Source organism: Silurus aristotelis (assembly GCF_946808225.1).
Source record: "Silurus aristotelis genome assembly, chromosome: 25".
Lineage (NCBI taxonomy): Eukaryota > Metazoa > Chordata > Actinopteri > Siluriformes > Siluridae > Silurus > Silurus aristotelis.
The window spans coordinates 11,628,363-11,649,570 of NC_139598.1; the positions used below are offsets into that span (position 1 = coordinate 11,628,363).

At 39.7% G+C, this 21,208-nt stretch overlaps 1 protein-coding gene across 1 annotated transcript; it reads right to left on the reverse strand.

The window, feature by feature from the left end:
• Positions 1 to 1,685: 1,685 nt before the first annotated feature.
• Positions 1,686 to 19,215, reverse strand: pop1 (POP1 homolog, ribonuclease P/MRP subunit). The gene is made up of 16 exons (XM_083529881.1): positions 19,084 to 19,215; positions 18,812 to 18,899; positions 18,580 to 18,714; positions 18,004 to 18,179; positions 16,990 to 17,250; positions 16,701 to 16,788; positions 15,935 to 16,113; positions 14,729 to 14,991; positions 14,564 to 14,657; positions 14,314 to 14,422; positions 14,027 to 14,146; positions 5,000 to 5,121; positions 4,183 to 4,371; positions 3,704 to 3,858; positions 3,274 to 3,462; positions 1,686 to 2,801 (listed from the first exon to the last, which is right to left on the reverse strand). The coding sequence occupies exons 2-16, from the start codon at positions 18,897 to 18,899 to the stop codon at positions 1,997 to 1,999; spliced, it is 2,973 nt and encodes a 990-aa protein (XP_083386007.1). The 5' UTR covers positions 19,084 to 19,215; the 3' UTR covers positions 1,686 to 1,996.
• Positions 19,216 to 21,208: the final 1,993 nt, after the last annotated feature.

Consider the following 21,208-nt stretch of genomic DNA (forward strand, 5'->3'; position numbering starts at 1 on the left):
GGGAGTATTTTGAGCAGCTGATGAACAAGGAAAATGAGAGAGAGAGAGAGAAGGTTGGATGATGTGGAGTTGGTGAAGCAGGAAGTGGATAGTATTAGTACGGAGAAAGTGAGAGCAGTGATTAAGAGGATGAAGAGTGGAAAGTTGGTTGGACCAGATGACATACTGGTAGAAGCATAGAGATGTTTAGGTGAGATGTCAGTGGCCCTGACCAGTCCTGACCATTAAAAGCATTAACTTCTTCAGCAATTTCAGCTACAGAAGCTGGTGACCTTGTTGCCGGTTCACCACTGTTCCTTTCTTGGACAACTTTTGATAGATACTGACCACTGCAGACCAGAAACATCCCACAAGAGCTGCAGTTTTTGAGATGCTCTGACCCAGTCATCTAGGCATCACAATTTATCCCTTGTCAAACAAAGTTTATTCCATTATAATTTTTAAAAAAAATCTTACTTTTGATTCAACAGGTTAAATAGTAAAATGGCATGGACAAAAATTATGGCACCCTTTATCTAATCTTTTGTTGCACAACAAAAATCTCTATTCATTCATATTTTCATCATTTGAAAGTCTCTAGTAATTAATAAATCTACACTGGTATGCAAGATTACAAACTTAATATAAATATAACCCTTGAATTCTACAAACTTGGAAAATGCTAATTTAAGTATTTCAGGAAGAGGTAGGTATTCAGTCGTCGCTTGAAGATAGTCAGGGACTCTGCTGTACGGACATCTAGGGGAAGTTCATTCCACCACCTCGGTGCCAGAACAGAGAAGAGCCTTGAAGTGTACTTACCTCTCATTCTGAGAGAAGGTGGTACCAGTCGAGCAGTGCTGGAGGATCTCAGCCAAGCATCAGTGTTTTGAATCTGATACGTGCAGCTACTGGAAGCCAGTGAAGGGAGCGCAGCAGTGGGGTGGTGTGGGAGAACTTTTAAGTTGATTATAGTGATCTATCTAAATAAGGCCTTAAATGATCATTTCCAGAACTACATTTATACATAATCTTTAGTTGTTGGATAATCGTGATGATAATAGTTTATTTTGCCTTTATTTGATTTGTTTGGTTTTACACCTAATTCATGTGTCTCAGAGGCATCTTATTAAACAACAAAGACCAAGATAAAATCCTCACTCATCCAACTTTATGTAAGCAGTCTGGCTGGCTGTTAAATTGATCTAAACATGCAGGGAAAACAGTACAGGGTGTCTCATTTCTCTTAGTACCCAGGACCTCTGTTGCACACAATGCCTTCATATGTCCAACAAATGTTTGTTGTTTGGGAAATAAACTTGATATGTGCACTTCCTGCAACAGGTATTTTATCATTTTTAGCTTTCCTGTTGCTAAAATCAATGATGCTTGGTTTACTAAAGATGAACAAGCAAGAACATTCATGTAAGATAATACAGGTTTGTTCAAAGGATGCTTTCTTTTCAGTCATTTAATTCATGCTGCGGTCATTTCTTCATGCTGCAGTGACACTTCAGAAAATCAATTCATAAATGAATTTACACACTTGTGCTGATCTCCAAACTTTCCAAAGGAGCTGAACTCAAAGAAGCACATTAGAAACTTTTAAGTAGTCTATGAATGGTATGTGTGAAATAGACTAGTAAACAATCTTAAATATGAAGTAAATCAAATAAAAAAATGAATCTTTAAAAATCCTATTCATGTTTTTGTAAACAATTTTATTGGTATTTCCAGCATCACACTTTTACTCAATAACCAGAAACTAACAGATTTATTTATAAAAAAAAAAAATAAAAAAAATAAAAATAATTAGATGCTTCAATGTTTTGTAACTTAAATACTCTTTACAGTGAAATGTTTTATTTACTATACAACTAGCCTTTATTCATGCAGATATTCCAAAGCCCTTAATGCAAATCTGTATCAAGCAGAACTATCAGCTTAGATGCAGACCTGTGTTGGTACACAAGACAGGTATTGATGCTGATCCATTTGAACAGTAGTGGTGCAGAGGTCAGGCTTCTATATGGAGTCTTACAAAGCGATACTGGAGGGAAGTAGGATTGCGCAGAAGCAGGATGCCCCGCTGATCTGCTGATTGCCCGAGAAGTATTTGCAGGAGGCCCGCCAAGCTTACAAACCCTAAAGCCTCCCCAGTTCCTGCTGCAAGAGAGAAATCACCCTGCATAACCCAACCAAGGGTCATACGGGAACAGTGAGATGAGACATTGGTCGGTTGCTCGGTCCACAATCCATGCACTAAATTTGAGTTACTGCAGCCAGTGGCAGAAAGTGAGTCAACAGAAGAGTGGCCAGGATCTGTTGTAACACAAACAATAGACTCAGAACAAGAATCTTTGAGCACATCAGAGGGGTTAGAGCATTTGTCATTAGAGACAACAGTGTTTTTCTCCATATTGAAAGCTGAACTAGGGTCACCCTTTGTAGAAATGCTGCAGTCTTTATCTTGCCTAAGAGCGGTACAGCTTAGTGAAGCTTCACCACTCTTGCCCCTTTTTTTCAACTGTTGCTTTAGGTGGTCTATATGTTGCGGCTCCATAGGGCCACTCCAATGGGGGTCTTCACGAAAGTGTTGCAGGTCTTCAGTGGTGGGCACACAAAGCATGGCATGAAGTGCAGGCTGTCCCTTACTCAGAGCACGGACACGCACCCACAACACACACCGTTTCCACTGTGCCTGTAGACACATGCTGACTACTGGGCACAACGATGGGGCACAGGAACCTCTTGGCGCTCTCCGAGTGTGTGAAGATGATGGCCTGCACCAGACTGATAGCTGCCTCAACACCTTACGGCTCCTAAAGATAAAAAAAAACAAAAAACAAAAAAAACTTCCATCCATCCATTTTCTCCCGCTTATCCGATACCGGGTCGCGGGGGCAAAAAAAAAAAACTTAATTGAGAAAATCCACAGCTCAAATAATACTTTATTTAGAATAGAACTAAGAAGCTTTGGCAAGACTGTGTGTTTACCTTAATGCAAATCAAATCATGTCACATTTTATTTATAAGGCACATTCAAAATTAACCTTGGTTGGCCAAAGTGCTGTACATAATAGCAAATGATATATATATATATATATATATATATATATATATATATATATATATATATATATATATATATATATATATATATATATATATATGTAAAATTAAATGTGTATATAATAGCATATAATAATTTTCTTTCTCTCAACTATTTATTAAATGTGTTAAAAAAAAATGTTTCATCTAAAAAACAAACAAAACAAAAAACAACTATTATACCTCAGTACAGTAAAAGTTGATGTTCCAGACAGTGATGTCACATCTTCCATTTTGATTTCACTGGTGTCTTGGTTGCCTTTTTGTTGTTCCACTCTCTCCTCCCATTCCTCTACCAGCTGTTGCCAGGGGCACCGGAAAGGAGCCACAACACCATATTTGATGTAGTTTGTGCGTTTGGAAGGTGGGTGTCTGTAGATAATTACAAGGAAATCACATCACTGGCAAAATTAAACTATTATATATATTATTTTAATGCACACAAGCCATTGCAAGTTTCTGCTAAAATCTGTCAAGCCAAAGCATTTCAAATCTTAGTGTCGTTCTCTGTAGAGTGATACTAAAAAAGGAATGTTAAACATCACACGGCTCCAGAAGAGGTTCACCACACAAAGCTACAGCAACAATCTAATACTGATATATTTTTTTGCACCTCTTAAACTTTTCCAGCAGTTCCAGCTCCTGCTGCTCCTGGAAGTGGACACCTGCAAGGCAGTCTGGGTAATTGTGAGGAAAGTGGGGCGTGCCTTTATTCTGGGAGTGTTTTAAACTCATCTGAAGACCACCAACACGAACACCACTGTATACCTGACACACAGATTTACATAGGTTATGGGCATGCATTATATGGTTACCTGAAATATCAAATAGCATTTTCCTTATTACTAAAAATACATTTCACAGCTTAATACATATAATTTTTTACCTACAGTTCCTAACATTGTGGTGCCAGGATGGTTGACATTGGCAACTTTAACATTTCAATGACAAACTTTTATAAAAGAAATTAAGGGGCTTGTAATTGACAGGTAAATGGACTTCATAGATAATATCTACCCAATATAATTGACAAGTAATTGACCCCAAAGTACACCAAGTGAAGATTTCTTGGATAAGGAGCCTTATCTTTACCAAAGGTACCCAGAATGCCATGCCCCAACCCTTGGGCAGTAGCAAGTCCCAACCGGATCCCCAACCAAGTCGCTCCTCTCCCAGCTGTTTCCCTGCCTGGTTAACCAGTAGAATTGGCACTCGGCCCTGTGCAGGGGTCGTCAACCTGGAACCTGGAACGAGCAGCTCTCTTTTCATCCTGTTCAGATCCTGATGGATGTATACACACATTGTTTACTCTATAATAAGGTTAACAAAGGTTAGCTCTAGTACAATACAGGCACAACAGAACATGTTTGCTATACAGCCCCATACTGCATGCACTGTATTTTGTTCAATTTGAAATACATCTGAGTAAGCCAGCATTTAATTCAACTTATTTCCACTGTGTATTAATGTACTATTGCACACTCAGTGGCTAATCTGTTCTGTAGTCATGCTACAGAATACAAAATAATTCATAAGTCTATAATTTTAATTTTATTTTTTTTTTATGTGAAAGGAACCCCAGAACTGAGACTACAATAACCTGGTATTATGTCTATGTTCGAAGAGGGATTTGTTTTGTGAAAGGGAGTTAAGAAAAGACCATTTGACTTTTTGGACCTTTCTTTTTGTAGCTTATATAATTAAATATTATACCAATAATCACCTTTTACAATATCTTTATCAGTGCATAAGTAATTCCTGGTAGAACAATTGTAAATGTAAGGTAGTAAGAAAATATATTATAAATCTGTGCCTTTATTTACACTGTATGGACCAGGACTTACATTTGTTTGTTTGTATGTGTGTGTATGTGTATGTGTGAGTATGTGTACGTGTGAGTGAGATATACCCTTTCTGAAATCTTGTTGTTTGTAACATTCTCACGAACAGACTTATCCCATAGAGAACTCTGAGCACAGAAAGAGGGGACTCCTCTCAGTGTCAAATTTCTTCTCTGTTCCTCGTCAACACCTACCCCACACACAAAACAGCAAGCACTGATAAGAAAACTTCACTGCATTCCACATTTTAAACCAAAAATACATGTATGGTAGTAATATGGAATGGTGACATTTTGAACTGTAGTCTGCTCATAAGTTTAAGAGCGGTAAGGAGATATTGCTTTACTCAGTCAGGTCAATATACTGGCTAGTTTCATGTCATTATCGCTGTTTGCATGTTTAAAATAAAAAATAAAATAAAAAAACAGAAAAGAAAAGACGATGGAACAGAATTACAGATTTCATTTCCTGTTTTTTCCATCTAGATGTGATAACCTATTAAAAACATAGTACCTTTTGTTTAAACCCACCAATTGTGACCAGAAATATTGTACATGTAACTGACAGGTGTTATATAGATTTTGAACTTTTGTTTAAACCTGGAGTCACACTCCTACAGCTGACTCAACATTTGGAATGGCCCTCTGAACAATGGCAAAAAAATATTGTGAAAATAAAATTTTTTATTTTATATTTTACTTGTATCATATCTGCATTTGATGATAAAGATTGGCTTTCAAAATAGAATTTCCCTTATTTATTAATAGAGGTCAAGGTATTTAAAGTTGATTGCTGGAAAAAATCCATACTCCCTTTCTGGAACTTGAGCTGCATCAACAATGCATTGGGAAAGCGCTGCCCATGCTCTGAATCACGTGTGTAATCTGTCTAATGGAAAGCCTAGTGTCAACGGTGGAGTGACGTCACAACCCGGAAGCTGTAAAAAGCACAGTTGATGGCTTGTGCGTCGCTTGCTTGGGAGCGAAGCATGTTAGGTCGGTTCCAGAGGGAACCGGGCGTGTAAACTCCGCGCACACTCATTCCGCCGCGCACATTGTGCTCGCATGTCTATGCAAATGCTTTGCTTCCAGAGAGCTCTCCTCGAATGGGGTGCTCTCACTCCTCATGGTTCTGGCCCCACTCTCGCTGAGGTGGAGCGGCGGGCTGGTTCCTGGGGCTCGCAGATGGACCTGGCAGAGGGATTCAAGACGGGCTTGTCCCTTTCTCCTTCCTTACTTGCCTGACCAGCACTCGCTCGCAAATTTAAAGCATGACTTTCTGCGTTCTTACTCCCTTCCTCCAATGGCTTTGATGAGCTATTGGGAGGTTGTGACCCGAGCCGTAGCCAAACTTGATAGTTTTGTCAGCCGATGAGCAGAAAGCTGCCCGTCCAGTAAGCTCAACGAGTGCTTTCTGTGACCCAGGGGTCTGCCTTTCTTCCCGATCTGCATACCAAGGTGTCCAGGTCCTGGGCTAGGCTGTATTCGGCCCGCCTCTTCAGTTACAGTCCTTGTACTCCAACATAGTGGGACTGAAAGAGTGTGGTTACGGGTCGATGCTCTGGGTTGTAGAGACGCTGGCTAGCTATCGCTCCCCAGGGCAATAAGTCACCCCGCCCAGAGTTGTAGAGGCTGTGACTGTGGTCACTGAGGGGGCACAGCTCAGCGGTTCCGGTCTCTCCACTGAGGTGGTAGAGACGATTCTCCATTCCAGAGCTCCCTCCACGAGGAGGTTGTATGGCGCAAGATGGCGCCTGTTCAGTGTGTGGTGCGAGCATCACCGATTGGATGTTAACTGCCCGGTTGGTTCAGTGCTGGAATTGCTTCAAGAACAGTTCGCCAAAGGGTTGGCTCCGTCCACCTCCAAAGTCTACAGGTCTGCCATTTTGGCGTATCATGCCCCCTTGGGACAATTACTGGGCAGAGACCTGCTGGTGACGTGGTTCTCCACGGCACAGCCTCCGGTGCAACCTAAAGTGTATGGGTGGGACCTGGCCGTTGTGCTGGAGGCTCTATCTGAGCCCCCACATCGAGCCATTTGCAGAGGCATTTTTGAAGTACCTGACAGTCAAGTCCTCTTGGCTATTTGCTCTCTTAAGAGAGTAGGGGATCTACAGGCCCTCTCAGTGGCCCCCTTTTTCTGGCGTTTACTCTAGGCATGGCCACGGTCTTCTTGTACCCCAGAACGGGTTACATCCCCAAGTGCCCTGGGTCATCCCACGGCCCGTTAGTCTCCAGGCCACATACCAGGAGAAGCTGAACCAGCTATGTATTGGACACTTACGTCCACAGGACGATTTCATGGAGGAAGCCTGAACAGCCCTCTGAATAGAGGCCTCCCTGCAAACAAGCAGAATTTGAGCAGTTGGTTTGTCAATGCTATTGCATCTTACTACGAGTCCCCTGGTCACCCCACCCCGTTCAGTGTCAAAGCGCATTCGACCTGGAGTGTGGCAGCCTGTAAGGCCACACTGCCAGGTGATTTTGATAGCTTCCTAGTCGTGACGGCGTGCTTTCCATTGGACAGATTACACACGGGATTTAGAGCGTGGACATCGCGGAAGCGTTCCCAAAGCGTTGTTGACGCAGCGTCTCGTTCTCTCAGGGAACTAGACATTTTTAGGAGACATTTTTCAGCCTTTCAGTCTGCTGTCCTTATGAGAGTGGCCTCTAGGGGGTAAGTCACTGATGCTACATGCTGTTTGTTTTTACATGTGGGATGGTGTGCTGCACGGAAAGCACTATATTATATTTATAATTTATTAATTATATAATTATATTTATTAATGAATATATTCCTATTTATTTCCTTTAGCACATTCACGATTCAGTATATATATATATATATATATATATATATATATATATATATATATATATATATATATATATATATATATATATATACACACACACACACACACACACACACACACATACATACAGTGAGGAAAATAAGTATTTGAACACTCTGCTATTTTGCAAGTTCTCCCACTTAGAAATCATGGATGGGTCTTAAATTGTCATCGTAGGTGCATGTCCACTGTGAGAGACATAATCTAAAAAAAATAATCCAGAAATCACAATGAATGATTTTTAAACTATTTATTTGTATGATACAGCTGCAAATAAGTATTTGAACACCTGAGAAAGTCAATGTTAATATTTGGTACAGTAGCCTTTGTTTGCAATTACAGAGGTCAAACGTTTCCTGTAGTTTTTCACCAGGTTTGCACACACTGCAGGAGGGATTTTGACTCACTCCTCCACACAGATCTTCTCTAGATCAGTCAGGTTTCTGGCCTGTCGTTGAGAAACACGGAGTTTGAGCTCCCTCCAAAGATTCTCTATTGGGTTTAGGTCTGGAGACTGGCTAGGCCACACCAGAACCTTGATATGCTTCTTACAGAGCCACTTCTTGGTTATCCTGGCTGTGTGCTTCGGGTCATTGTCATGTTGGAAGACCCAGCCGCGACCCATCTTCAATGCTCTAACTGAGGGAAGGAGGTTGTTCCCCAAAATCTCGCAATACATGGCCCCGGTCATCCTCTCCTTAATACAGTGCAGTCACCCTTTTCCATGTGCAGAAAAACACCCCCAAAGCATGATGCTACCACCCCCATGCTTCACAGTAGGGATGTGTTCTCATTACTCATCATGCTTCTTCCTCCAAACATGTTTAGTGTAATTATGACCCAAAAATTATTTTGGTCTCATTTTGGACCACATGACTTTCTCCCATGACTCCTCTGGATCATCCAAATGGTCATTGGCAAACTTAAGACGTGCCTGGTCATGTGCTGGTTTAAGCAGGGGAACCTTCCGTGCCATGCATGATTTCAAACCATGACGTCTTAGTGTATTACCAACAGTAACCTTGAAAACGGTGGTCTCAGCACTTTTCAGGTCATTAACCAGCTCCTCCCGTGTAGTTCTGGGATGATTTCTCACCTTCCTTAGGATCATTGAGACCCCACGAGGTGAGATCTTGCATGGAGCCCCAGTCCGAGGAAGATTGACAGTCATGTTTAGCTTCTTCCATTTTCTAATGATTGCTCCAACAGTGGACCTTTTTTCACCAAGCTGCTTGGCAATTTCCCTGTAGCCCTTTCCAGCCTTGTGGAGGTGTACAATTTTGTCTCTAGTGTCTTTGGACAGCTCTTTGGTCTTGGCCATGTTAGTAGTTGGATTCTTACTGATTGTATGGGGTGGACAGGTGTCTTTATGCAGCTAACGACCTCAAACAGGTGCATCTAATTTAGGAAAATAAAACGTGCCAAATCAAATATGCGGATCACGAATCAGAATTTCATACCGGCTCGATCCAGGCCTGGGTTAACAACCACCACCACAGGTATTGTTTGCCAAAGGAGGCGATGGAGAAGACCTCTACAGAGACAGCAGGGAGAGGAGAAGTGTAGGAGAGTGGAGGTTACAGTGGGCACTTAAACATTTTACTATGACTGGTAATGGGAGAGAGGTAGCTGTTCAGGAGACGAGGAAAAGTGTAAAAGAAGTAAGGAACATTGGAGGTGGCTTTAAACTGTTCTACCTTGGTGTGGATGAAAAGAGAAATGGTGTAGGGGTGATCCTGAAGGAAGAGTACAGTAAGAATGTAGTGGAGGTGAAGAGAGTTTCTGAGGGTGATGAACGTGAAGCTGGAAGTTGAAGGGGTGATGATAAATATCCTCAGTGATAATGCTCCACAGGTGGGTTGTAAGATCGAAAATTCTGGAATGAGTTAGATGAAGAGGTGGAGAGTGTACATAGAAATGACCTAGGCAGATTTCAATAGGCATGTAGGTGAAGGGAAAAAAAGTGATGAGGCGGTTATGGGTAGGTACGGACTTAAGGAGAGGAATGTGGAAGAGCAGATGGTAATAGATTTTGTGAAAAGGACAAAAATGGCAGTGATGAATAAGTATTTCAAGAAGGAGGAGGAGCAAAGGGTGATGTATAAGAGTGGAGGAAGGTGCACACAGGTGGAATATTCTATGCAGGAGATGCAACCTGTAAGAGATTGGACACTAAGGTGTTGGCAGGGGACAGTGTAGCTAGACAGCATCAAATGGTGGTATGTAGTATGGATTTGGAGGTAAAGAAGAGGAGGAGAGTGAGGACTAAACAAAGAATAAGATGGTGGAAACTGAAGGAGGAAGACTGTGGTGTGAGATTAAGGGGAAAGGTCAGAGACAGGGGCTTAGTGGTGGTGAAGAGGTGCTGGATGATTGGGCAACTGCAGGTAAGCAGGTAAAAAGGGATGCTGAAAAAGCTAAGGAGAAAAGGATTTGTTCTGATTGGTCAGGCAGAGGGACCGAGCTGGGAAGGATGTGCTGCAGGTTAGCGCATTAAAGGATGCAGATGAAAATGTGTTGACTAGTGAGGAGAGTGTGTTGAGCAGATGGAGGGAGTATTTTGATCAGCTGATGAATAAGGAAAATGAAAAAGAAAGGTTGGATTATGAGATGGTAAAGCAGGAAGTGGATAGGATTCGTAAGGAGGAAGTGAGATCAGCGATTAAGAGGATGAAGAGTGGAAAGTCGGTAGGACCTAATGACATACCGGTAGAAGCATGGGGATGTTTAGCAGAGATGGCAGCAGAGTTTTTAATAAGATTGTTTAACAGGATTTTGGAAGGTGAGAGGATGCCTGAACAATGGAGAAGGAGTGTGCTGGTACCGATCTTTAAGAATAAGGGAGATGTGCAGACCTGCAGTAACTACAGAGAAATAAATTTGATCAGTCACACCATGAAGTTATGGGAAAGAGTAGTGGAAGCCAGGCTGAGAGAAGAGGTGACCATCTGTGAGCAACAGTATGGTTTCATTCCAAGGAAGAGCACCACAAACGCATTATTTGCTTTGAGAATGTTGATGGAGAAGTATACAGAAGGTCAGAAGGAGTTGCATTGTGTGTTTGTGGATTTAGAGAAAGTGTACGACAGGGTGCCGAGAGAGGAGTTGTGGTATTGTATGAGAAAGTCAGGTGTGTCAGAAGTATTTGAGGGTGGTGCAGGACATTTTTGGTGCAGGTTTAAGGTGGAGGTTAGATTGCATCAAGGATCGGCTCTGAGCCCTTTTCTGTTTGCAGTGGTGATGGACAGGTTGACGAACAAGGTCAGACAGGAGTCTCCGTGGACTATGATGTTTGCGGATGATATTGTGATTTGTGGTTAGAGTAGGAAGCAGGAGTTGAGAAGAGCCTAGAGAGCTAGAGATATGCACTGTAGAGAAGGGGATTGAAAGTCAGTAGGAGTAAGACAGAGTACATGTGTGTGAATGAGAGGAAGGGCAGTGGAGTGGTGCTGTTGCAAGGAGAATAGGTGGAGAATGTGGAGGAGTTCAGGTACCTGGGGTCAACATTAAAAGTAATGGAGAGTGTTAGAGAAGTGAAAAAAAGAGTGCAGGCAGGGTGGAGAAGAGTGGCATGAGTGATTTGTGATGGAAGGGTATCTGCAAGAGTAAAAGGGAAAGTTTATAGGACTGTGGTGAGACCTGCGATGATGTATGGTTAGAGACAGTGGCATTGACTAAAAGACAGGAGGCGGAGCTGGAGGTGGCAGAGTTGAAGATGCTGAGATTTTCATTGGAAGTGACGAGGATGGACAGGATTAGAAACGAGTTCATTAGAGGGACACAGTGTATGTAAGATGTTTTGGAGACAAGGTGAGGGAGGCTAGATTGAGCTGGTTCAAACATGTGCAGAGGAGGGACATAGGGTATATCGATAAAAAAAATGCTGAGGATGGAGCTGCCAGGAAGGAGGAAAAGAGACAGGCCAAGGAGGGTTATGGATGCAGGTAGTTGGTTTGAAAGAGGCAGATGGAGAGAACAGGGTAGTATGGAGACGGATGATCCGCTGTAGCGGCCCCTAACGGAAGCAGCCAATAGAAGTCAGCATTATTTTACATGGAGTGTTATGCTTGTTTGTTTTTTATCCAGTATCCATATATAAAACTATCTGTTATTAATAGGTTATCAGCAAGTCTGATACAACATAACTATCGGTATAATCCACAATATGCATAATGAAGTGAAATGTTTTTATTTCAAAAGCAATGAATATGAAAAAAATTGTCATTATGATATTAATATTTCTATTTTAATAGGCAATATATCTTTTGAATGATAATGCTCATTTGTCTGTACAGTACACATGAAATAATGAACTATTCTAGAATTAAGAGGCAAAATAAATACATTTAAAGTCATGATAAAATGTCCACAATATTATTGGTAGTGACTCCGGCCCATCTAATTTTCTGTTAAAGACCGACCTGGCCCCCCTTAAAGAAAGACAAAAATTATGTGGCCCTTACATAAAGTTTGGGGACCGCTGGTTTAAATAATAGCTTTTGAATATCTACTCTTAGTTTAAGCCCTTTGCATGCTCTAGAGAAGTCTGCATTTATTATTAGAATAACCTAAATTAAAGGCCAGTCTAAGTAAAAAAGCAAACCATTTTGAGCTGAGAAAAGACAGAAACTTGATCAAAGCATCTTACAGGCATTGGGCAAAGCAAATGCAACAATTTGACCCGAAAGCCTTAAAAAGAAGAAATGAACCACTATATTACTAAAACCTAATATAACCAGATCAGCAAAGGAAAACAACAGCGACTAATGGCAGAAAAAATAATTTATGCAGTAAAAGCTATAAAAATATAGAAAACTAAACTTAAAAAAAAAGTCACACAACCTCCTGGGATGGGATGTAGGAGTAACCATCCACAATTTGATGAAAACTTTAAAAGCAGAGACCATATTACAAAAAGGCAAGAGAAGAAAGAACACAGAATAAAGACAAAACATGAGCTCATCGGTCAGGCACACCAGATGCAATGCCGTGGCTTTGGGTTACATAGCTTTAACGTGAAATCATGCAGCAAGACAATGTAACAAAAACACACTCCAACAAACAGAAAACTTCATGAGGAGGGGAAAAATAGACAGTTTGCGAATTAATCACCACACCTTAACACAATTGAGCATGATTTTCACCTCCTAAAGAGTGAAAACAAATAACAACTGAAATAATTTGTGGCACAAGCCTGGAAAAGAAGAATGTAACAGTCGAGGGCAATAGGAGCAAGGTATATGTCACTAAATACTACTAACAAAGGCAAACAATTTCAATACTTTTGCTTATCTACAAACTGAGTGGTCTGCCACCAAAGCTGCTCAAACTTGTTCAACACATTGAGAGGTAAATATGAGGAATTTAATGAATGATTTAAAACCCAAACATCTTCAGTGTATTTGCAAATACAAATTTGACCTTGACATTTTACTAATACTATTGGAGGGGACAGTTTGCCAGGGTCTAATGATATTTAATTAAATGTAAAATACTTTCAATGATTGTTCTTTTTGTTCTAAGTTGTAGTCCTAAGCCATTGTAGCAATGTGGATTTGGACTGTAACTGATATGAATAGTTTGCTACAATGGCTCAGGATTACAAATGCCATGAAATGTTTTGCAAGTCTCCATCAGTGAACATTTACTTGAACATGCATTCATTATTCAGACTCTAGGTTTCTTCCTCATACCATCTCAGAGTGTTGTTTCTTGTGACCTTCACCACTTGGCTTATCAGAAATAACACTTATAAAGGCTAATTTATACATTTAAATGTATTAAATACATTTAAATTTATATTCATCATCAAGTTTTTTCTGTAAAGCTGCTATATCACAATGTGCATTGATGTGCATCCAATAAAACAACATTGAAGTCTATTGTAATAATAAAAATCTTCTAGACAATCTAGAAATTGTCATTATAATTCATTATTAGATAAACATATGCAATATGAAAGTATCTTAGCTTTCTAGCAGATTGAGATGTGATGTATAAATCAGTCAAAATATTATTACATGGCTGTAAAATTAACATTCTTAATTTGGGAATTACATTGCTTGCATTGCAAGAGTTTGACTGTTCACATTAGACAGCAGAGAGAAAGCTTGCAAGAAAAATCCACACAGCATGCAGTTGACACAGTGTTTCCAGAACATACTGGTTAACCAAACATTCATGTGATAATCACAGCACAAATATATAAACTGTGTACATAAATGTTAAAATGAGTGTTCACCTTGGGTCTGGTAAAAATCTGTTGTAACTTTTCCTCGTTTCGCAGACAAAGACAGTCTTGGGTCGTTTACGGTCATCCCCAGAACACACCCTCCTGGAAGCTCAACCGTAGAGTTTATACCTTATTCAAAAATAATTTTTTGTTACACATTTTATATTCTGCTGAATATATTGCAAAATAGTTATATGCTTGTCTGTTGATGAGCAACATTTGCTGATCTAAAGGAGAGGAATTGGTGTATAACTACAATCTTGGAAAAAAACTAATTATAGCAATAAATACAATACCTTTCAAGAGCTGAAAAATATCTGTTTGCTGGCGATGTAGGGACATGCTCTCCTCTTTCTTACACTCTTCTGGCCACCAAAAATGGGATGAAGCCATTTCAATATTGTTCTTTAAAAATAAATAAATAATTAAATAAATAAAAAATGGATATTTTACATATGAATGCAATTCCATTATTTAACGAGACACATCAGCACCTCAATATTCATGGGAATAAGCCATTTTCTTAGTGCTTAAGCTGCAACTCACCTCACAGTCAGTTGCTGGTACAAGCATCTGAGTCAGCACAGCGTGGGAAAGCGGACCAATTAGACGATACCGTACTATTTCCATGGTGAGATCACTGAAAAGGAAAACCAACATATAGAACTCGTATTGGATTTATTTTACATTTGATTCCATTACGTTGCTCACCTGATCACAATCTCAGTTTTGCAGGACGTCCAACTAACAGGAGTTGTAAGTGATCGAGTGCCATCCCCCACAATTTTTTTGGCAGTGCAGCCATACTTATGGTCAGCTTTCAATTTCCTCTTGGCACACCGTGGCTTAGAGTCAGAAGATGCAGCTGGAATGAGACTTTCTTCTACCAGGTTCTCTGAAGGGTCCACGTCTACATTAGCTGGAGCCACTGCTTCAAAGCAATGGCATACTGACTGCAATTCTTGTAGAAGATCCTGTGATATATATACACACACAGAAGAACATTCATAGAGACACTTTATAACTTTATACTCCAGACCAAAACACCCATATGTGCTGATTCAACAAACAGAGTCTAGGCAGTAATGTCAGGCAAAGAGGACCTTAAAGCTCAGACACTAGTACTTAATGTCAAAAGACTTTTCTTAAGATATTTAAATTAAATACACTAATTTAAAATGTCTGTGTGCTTTTCTATCCATGTTTTCAAGGACCTCACTTCCAAAATCTCAATAATAATACATACAAGTAAAGCATACAATATATTCAATAGATATTTTAGACAACTGTATGCTTTCATAGTAAATGTATGGGGAAGATCCACATATGGGTGTGATGCTCGTGTGTCCACAAACATATTGCCATATCAATGACCTTATATGTATATCTGAATATTATTAGTTGTAGTAGTAATAACAGTAATGCCATCAGTTGCTGCTATTATTAAGATTATGATCATTATTATTTCAAATAATATTGAAATTAAATAATTATATTTATTTAAGAGTTTGAAGGTCCCCTGGTGGTCTAGTGGTTAAGATGCAGCGCTCCCACCGCTGCAACCCGTGTTCGATTCCCGGTCAGGGAACCATCCCCAGCCACTCTTAGTGCCGGTCCCAAGCCCGGATAAATTGGGGAGGGTTGCGTTAGGAAGGGCATCCAGCGTAAAACATGTGCCAAATCAAACGTGCGGAGGATCCGCTGTGGCGACCCCTAACGGGAGAAGCCGAAAAGAAAGTTTATATTTATTTAAGAGTTTCCATATTTATGGCTATATGGTTAGTCTCCCTAAAATAATAAATGGGAAAAAATGGCCGCATAGCAATAGGTCGACTAGAAGCTGCAGTGAGCTATGAAAGGTATAACTGATAAATGGCTAATTATTGCAAGTATACCTAATAAACTTTAGCTTGCTACCTGTTTTAAAGTGGGATGTGCCCAGATCCACAACTGTCTGTGAGGTGATGCAGTAGTGCATGGTCTCCAGAGAAATTGCACAGGGCCCAGAGGTTGGTAGGGATACTGATCAGCCTTATAAAGCACAACACTCCCCTCTTTCTGCCCTGACACACATGATGCTGCAGCAAATGTTGGGCCTGCAGGGACACAGAAACCAACACCACTTATTGGGATTCCAAAATGATATTAATGACAATATTACACGTATACTGGTTATGAGGAATATACTTTTCATATTTCACAAAGGGTCATTTAATTACCTTTAAGCCATAATCATTACATTTAGTTATTTTTTATTCATTAGTATTGCTATTACAAGCTTCATAAAACAGACATTATTTTCACTCAGCATGTGCTTAGGTAAATGTGCATTGTACTAACAGTTGAATTATATTGTGCTTTGTGCTGCACTGTGCTTCGTTTAACTTATTTGTCAGCATTTCCACCTTGCTGCATGCTTCGGGAAAAGACGGCAAGTTATCTAATACAATTAACTTAGAAAACATTTGTTTGCAGCTCAGCACATGGCAGACTTGGGAATCTGTGCTTATTTTAGTTATGGCATCGAGGTGAATTGTACCACCAAGATGTGCATAATATGGCCATGGTTATGGACACCAGTCGATCATACACACACACATTTTTTGAACAGCAATTCATAATTTAAAGTGTTTTTTTTTTTGTTGTATAGGGTGGAGCTTTAAAAAGCTGGTGAAGTATTCACCTGCATCTTTGTTGGTGAGTCTGGAGAGTGCAGTGAGTAGGTGTTCCTCTGGACCATGAAGCTCTATGCAACAATAGTATGAGAGGTCCTGAATAAGACAAGAAATGTGTAAAATAAATAAATAAATTGACCAAGAAAGAGAAAAAACTCAGAGAAAAAAAATGGTTGAATGTTGAACAGCATTAGAAGCATAGAAAGACACAATTGGGTAATAAGGGTTATAATTGCTTAAGAAGCATGAGGTATTTAATGCTACTGTTAAGAGTGATAAAATCTTCAGCAAGCTGACCTGCAGCAGGCAGCCAGAATTCATGGCCCTATAGCTGGCTCTGTAGCACTTGTATGTGGGGCGGTCTCCCAGACAGTAACCCCATTTCTTCAGCATGTGAAAACGCTTGGCATGCCAGATGTGAGTCTCTAACCATTTATTCTTACGCTGCCGTCGGTTGAATTCCAGCAACAAGCTGCCATGGCGGCGACGGGCACGTCGACTTTTGGTCTTTGACTGCTCTTTTTTATCTTTCTTCCCTGTCTGCTGACTCTTCTCCAACTAGACAACAAAAATAAGGTTACAGCACTAAAAACAGTTTCTACACACACAAAACACCACTACAATAAATCAAGTCACAATAGTGTTCATTACAGTGATTTATCATGAGAAAAGGTGTTCTTAGGCATGACATGCAGCAGAGTAAAGCACACCTTTCCCATGATACAAATTACTGCAATACACACCCTTGAATGGTTTAATGTATATTTAAAGAGTAACAATAAGAAAGAGAAAGCAGTAAAAAAAAGAACCCTGATAAAATAGATTTTTTGAATATTAGTTATATCACAAGTGTGTATTTAGGCATCAAAATTGACTGATCAGAATTCAGCACCAAAACTATTTGTTATATATCTTCACAAGTTGGGCACGAAAAACAAATCAACACAACAATCCTAAATGATGAGCTGGTTTGTTACACGTAGGAAAATGTTGGAAATGGCCCACTATTATCCCTCAGAACATTATAAAGCCAATGTCAAATGTTGAGGGAAAGTCACGTTGCAACTCTAAAATGAATCAAACTTTTTATAGTCAGGGACCTCTTTAAAAGAAAAATGTTGAGTATAGTATGTCCAATGTCCATTGGTTGAAATCTATACAATAAATAAAAAAAAATTTTTTTTTTTTTTTTACTCTAATTAAATCAAATGCTCAATTAACCGTTTTCATTGTCATAACAGCAGCAGGTTATGGTTTAAATCACCCGAACAGGTGACATACAAATCCGACTTTAAACAAGAAATTGTGTACCATTCTCTGTGCCATCTCTCTCAGTCTGCAAGGCAATCTCTTGATGTTGTGGCTCATGGCTCTTCGGCGCATATGCTTTGGCAGAGCTCCGAACACATGGGAGCTACTTGTCATTTTTGTAGCAGCCCTTAACATGGCATTGACTTCTGCAGCTCGTGCTTTGGCAAAGAGTGATGCTGGAAAGAAACAAAAAAAATATGGAAAAACAAAACCATAAAAGCCGAATGCAGCAGTATCTAGCAAAAAAAGTAACAGCTATTTTATTTCATATTTTATTTGCTGTTTTATTATTCTGGTCCTTCCCAGTCATGTACTTGGGCAGTGCCTGCTCATGTCCATTCTGATGCCCCCAAAGCACATTGTATATGTACTGTTTTACTCTTCTGATCCTTACCAGTGAGGCACTTGGGCAGTGCCTGCTCATGTCCATTCTGATGCCCCCAAAGCACTTAGTTCATGTACTGTAATACTGTTCTGATCCTTACCAGTGATGGACATGAACAGGCACTATCTAAGTACATCCTGATGCCTCCAAAACCATAATAAAATGTCCTGTTATTCTGTTCTGATCCTTACCAGTGATGTACTTGGGCAGTGGCTGCTCAGGTACAGCTCTTTCACCCTGATGCCCCGTCACCCAGGTGCTGGGGTGCTGTAGAGACCCCTTCATGTGCTGCTGCTGCTGCTGCTCCTGAGAATCGGAGCTGCGACCTGAACATAAGTATTTTAATATAAATGACACACAAACTCGGCAACCCACAGCTTAAAAAGTCGGAAAGGAAGTATTTAATATATTTTTTCCACCAACCTGTACCATCATGTGACTGCGAATAAGTAACATTAGAAGGCTGATTTTTCATTTTCTTGTGTCGCATTCTGTCTTTGGCCCCCGACATCTACAGCAAAAAGAATGAGCACGTTATATTCACACACATCTCGTCTCGTCTCGTCTTCTTTAAGTTATTTGGCTGTAATGAGCTAGCCACTTCTATAGCAAATACGGGGAGAAGTTTCCTAATGTGAATACATTCGCCAAATTACAGCCTTCGTTTGTACCTGACATAAATGGAAAGTACTTACTTTGTATCCTGCTTGTTATGGGAAAACTTATAAATGTATAAATGTATTAAAAAAAATGGTCCTGTCGTCCAGTCCTCAGCATATCAGCGCTAACACCGCGCTTGTAAAACACGTGTAGCAGCACTTCCGCACCGCGATGCTCATGGGTAATGTAGTGCGTTTGTGGCTTGGACTTGTGTGTTTAATCAAAAAATATTTACATCCTTTTAATAAAGTCACTTTATAATGTAGATGTTTAGAATTGTATTGTACAGTTGGACATTTTGTGTATTGTTATTTATTTTTATTATAAGGAATTGGGTGAATCTAAAGACTATCTGCTGTCAACCATATCATTTTGATTTGTTGGAGTGGACGATGACACTTAAGAGTTTTAGAGTTTTGGCTCAGCTAAAATACATTACATGGCTAAACGTCTGTGTACACTCAACCAACACAAACACAACTGTGGGCCATAAACCGTTCTTACACAAATTAAAACACACAAGTTACACTATTAATTTCATGTGTTACATTAGTGCAATTAACGAAGACTACCATAGAGCTTCCCTGCACCGTGGACTTAATTGGCAAATATTATCATGTGCACTGCCTCACTTTTAAATAACCTGCACAAATTGTATAGAGTAATGTCTCTATCTTTATTTATTACTTTATTATTATTATTATTATTTTTATAGCACCACCACACCTTCCAAATTTCTTGTACATGCAACCCATGATACTTGGCAAATAGGGGACTAATCCTGAAATGGTATGACCAAACAGCACGTACCAGTGTTATGTGGAAATTACCACAGAATTAAGCCATGTAATTTAATTAAACGATAAGTCAAGTCAAGTTTATTTCTATAGCGTTTTTCACAAAAGACATTGTTCAAAGCAGCTTTACAGAAATCAAGTTTGGCATCTACTTCTTTAAAGGTCCACAATCTTCATGAGGTGGGACGTGACTGGGGCTTAAGCAACTTCAGGATGCCTCGGGATGGGTAGAGAAAGAGAAGCAGTGGAGAGAAATTAGCGTAGCTGCTGTTCATGATATTAACAGCACAAGTTGATAATGTGCATTTGATCAGATGTTCTGGAGAAGAAGGGTATGATGTGATGTGTGTTATGTGTACGCTTTGCTAAAAAAAACAAAAACGTTTTTAAGAACGTGTATTAATCCTTATTTCTCTCTTCCTGTCACCCCTCTGTTTTCTCTCTCTCTCTCTGTCTCTCTCTCTCTCTCTGTCTCTCTCTCTCTCTCTCTCTCTCTTTCTGACTAGTTAAATACACTCTTAAGGTACCAATGATTAGTGATTCTTTTCCTTTCTTCTTTTTGGATCTGCCTGATTCATCAATACCCTGCCTCTGGATGGAGTTCTCTTCAATTGAAGAACATGTTGTGCAGCTGAGAATAGTTCCACATGAACAGCTTAAAGATGGCTTAGGACTGCAATTTGCATGAACAGTTCTGCATTTAAATGCCAATCACTGAACAGCACACCTTCACAGTTAAGGGACTATAATAAATAGACATTCTGTGCCACCCAGATGAGGATGGGCTCCCTTTTGAGGAAAACAGGTTCCCTCTCTCTCAAGGTTTCTTCCTCAAAATATCTCAATGAGTTGATCCTTGCCACTATCCCCACTGTTTTGCTAATTAGAGATAACCTTATAAAGGATAGATTTATAGGAACTTACACATATATTCTGATTTTATAACTTATATATTTATTAACTATGTAAAGCTGCTTTGGGACAATATCCACTGTTTAACAGCACTATACAAATAAAACTGAATCGAATTAAATTGAATTGAAAGTAGTTTATGTGTATATAAGAAATCGTTTTGGAAGTATATTCGTGTTGTACATTTTCATGACACTTTCTTGACTGAGAGGGGCTTTGTAAACAAGTTTCAAAAAGACACCATTTAGCAATTACAGATAGGGATATGTCGTTGTGAGAAATTCTGTCAGTCTGTGTCTTTGGCCTCCCATGTGAGGCAAGACTTTAGGGGACTGAGATGGCATAAGACATAAGATATTTTGTGCAAATTTCATGTGGAACACTATCATTTATGGATGTCGGATATAAACTTATAGGGGGCATATACCTACATTATGACATGAATTTTCAA

What these genes read in the sequence shown, in the direction of transcription:
- pop1 (XM_083529881.1), bottom strand. Translation starts at nt 18,899, where the DNA reads ATGTCGGGGGCCAAAGACAGAATGCGACACAAGAAAATGAAAAATCAG. An exon ending in CACATCCCACTTTAAAACAG is followed by an intron (nt 14,992 to 15,934) that starts GTAGCAAGCTAA and finishes TATATATCACAG; the next exon opens with GATCTTCTACAAGAATTGCA. An exon ending in TCAACTTTTACTGTACTGAG is followed by an intron (nt 2,802 to 3,273) that starts GTATAATAGTTG and finishes TTTTATCTTTAG; the next exon opens with GAGCCGTAAGGTGTTGAGGC.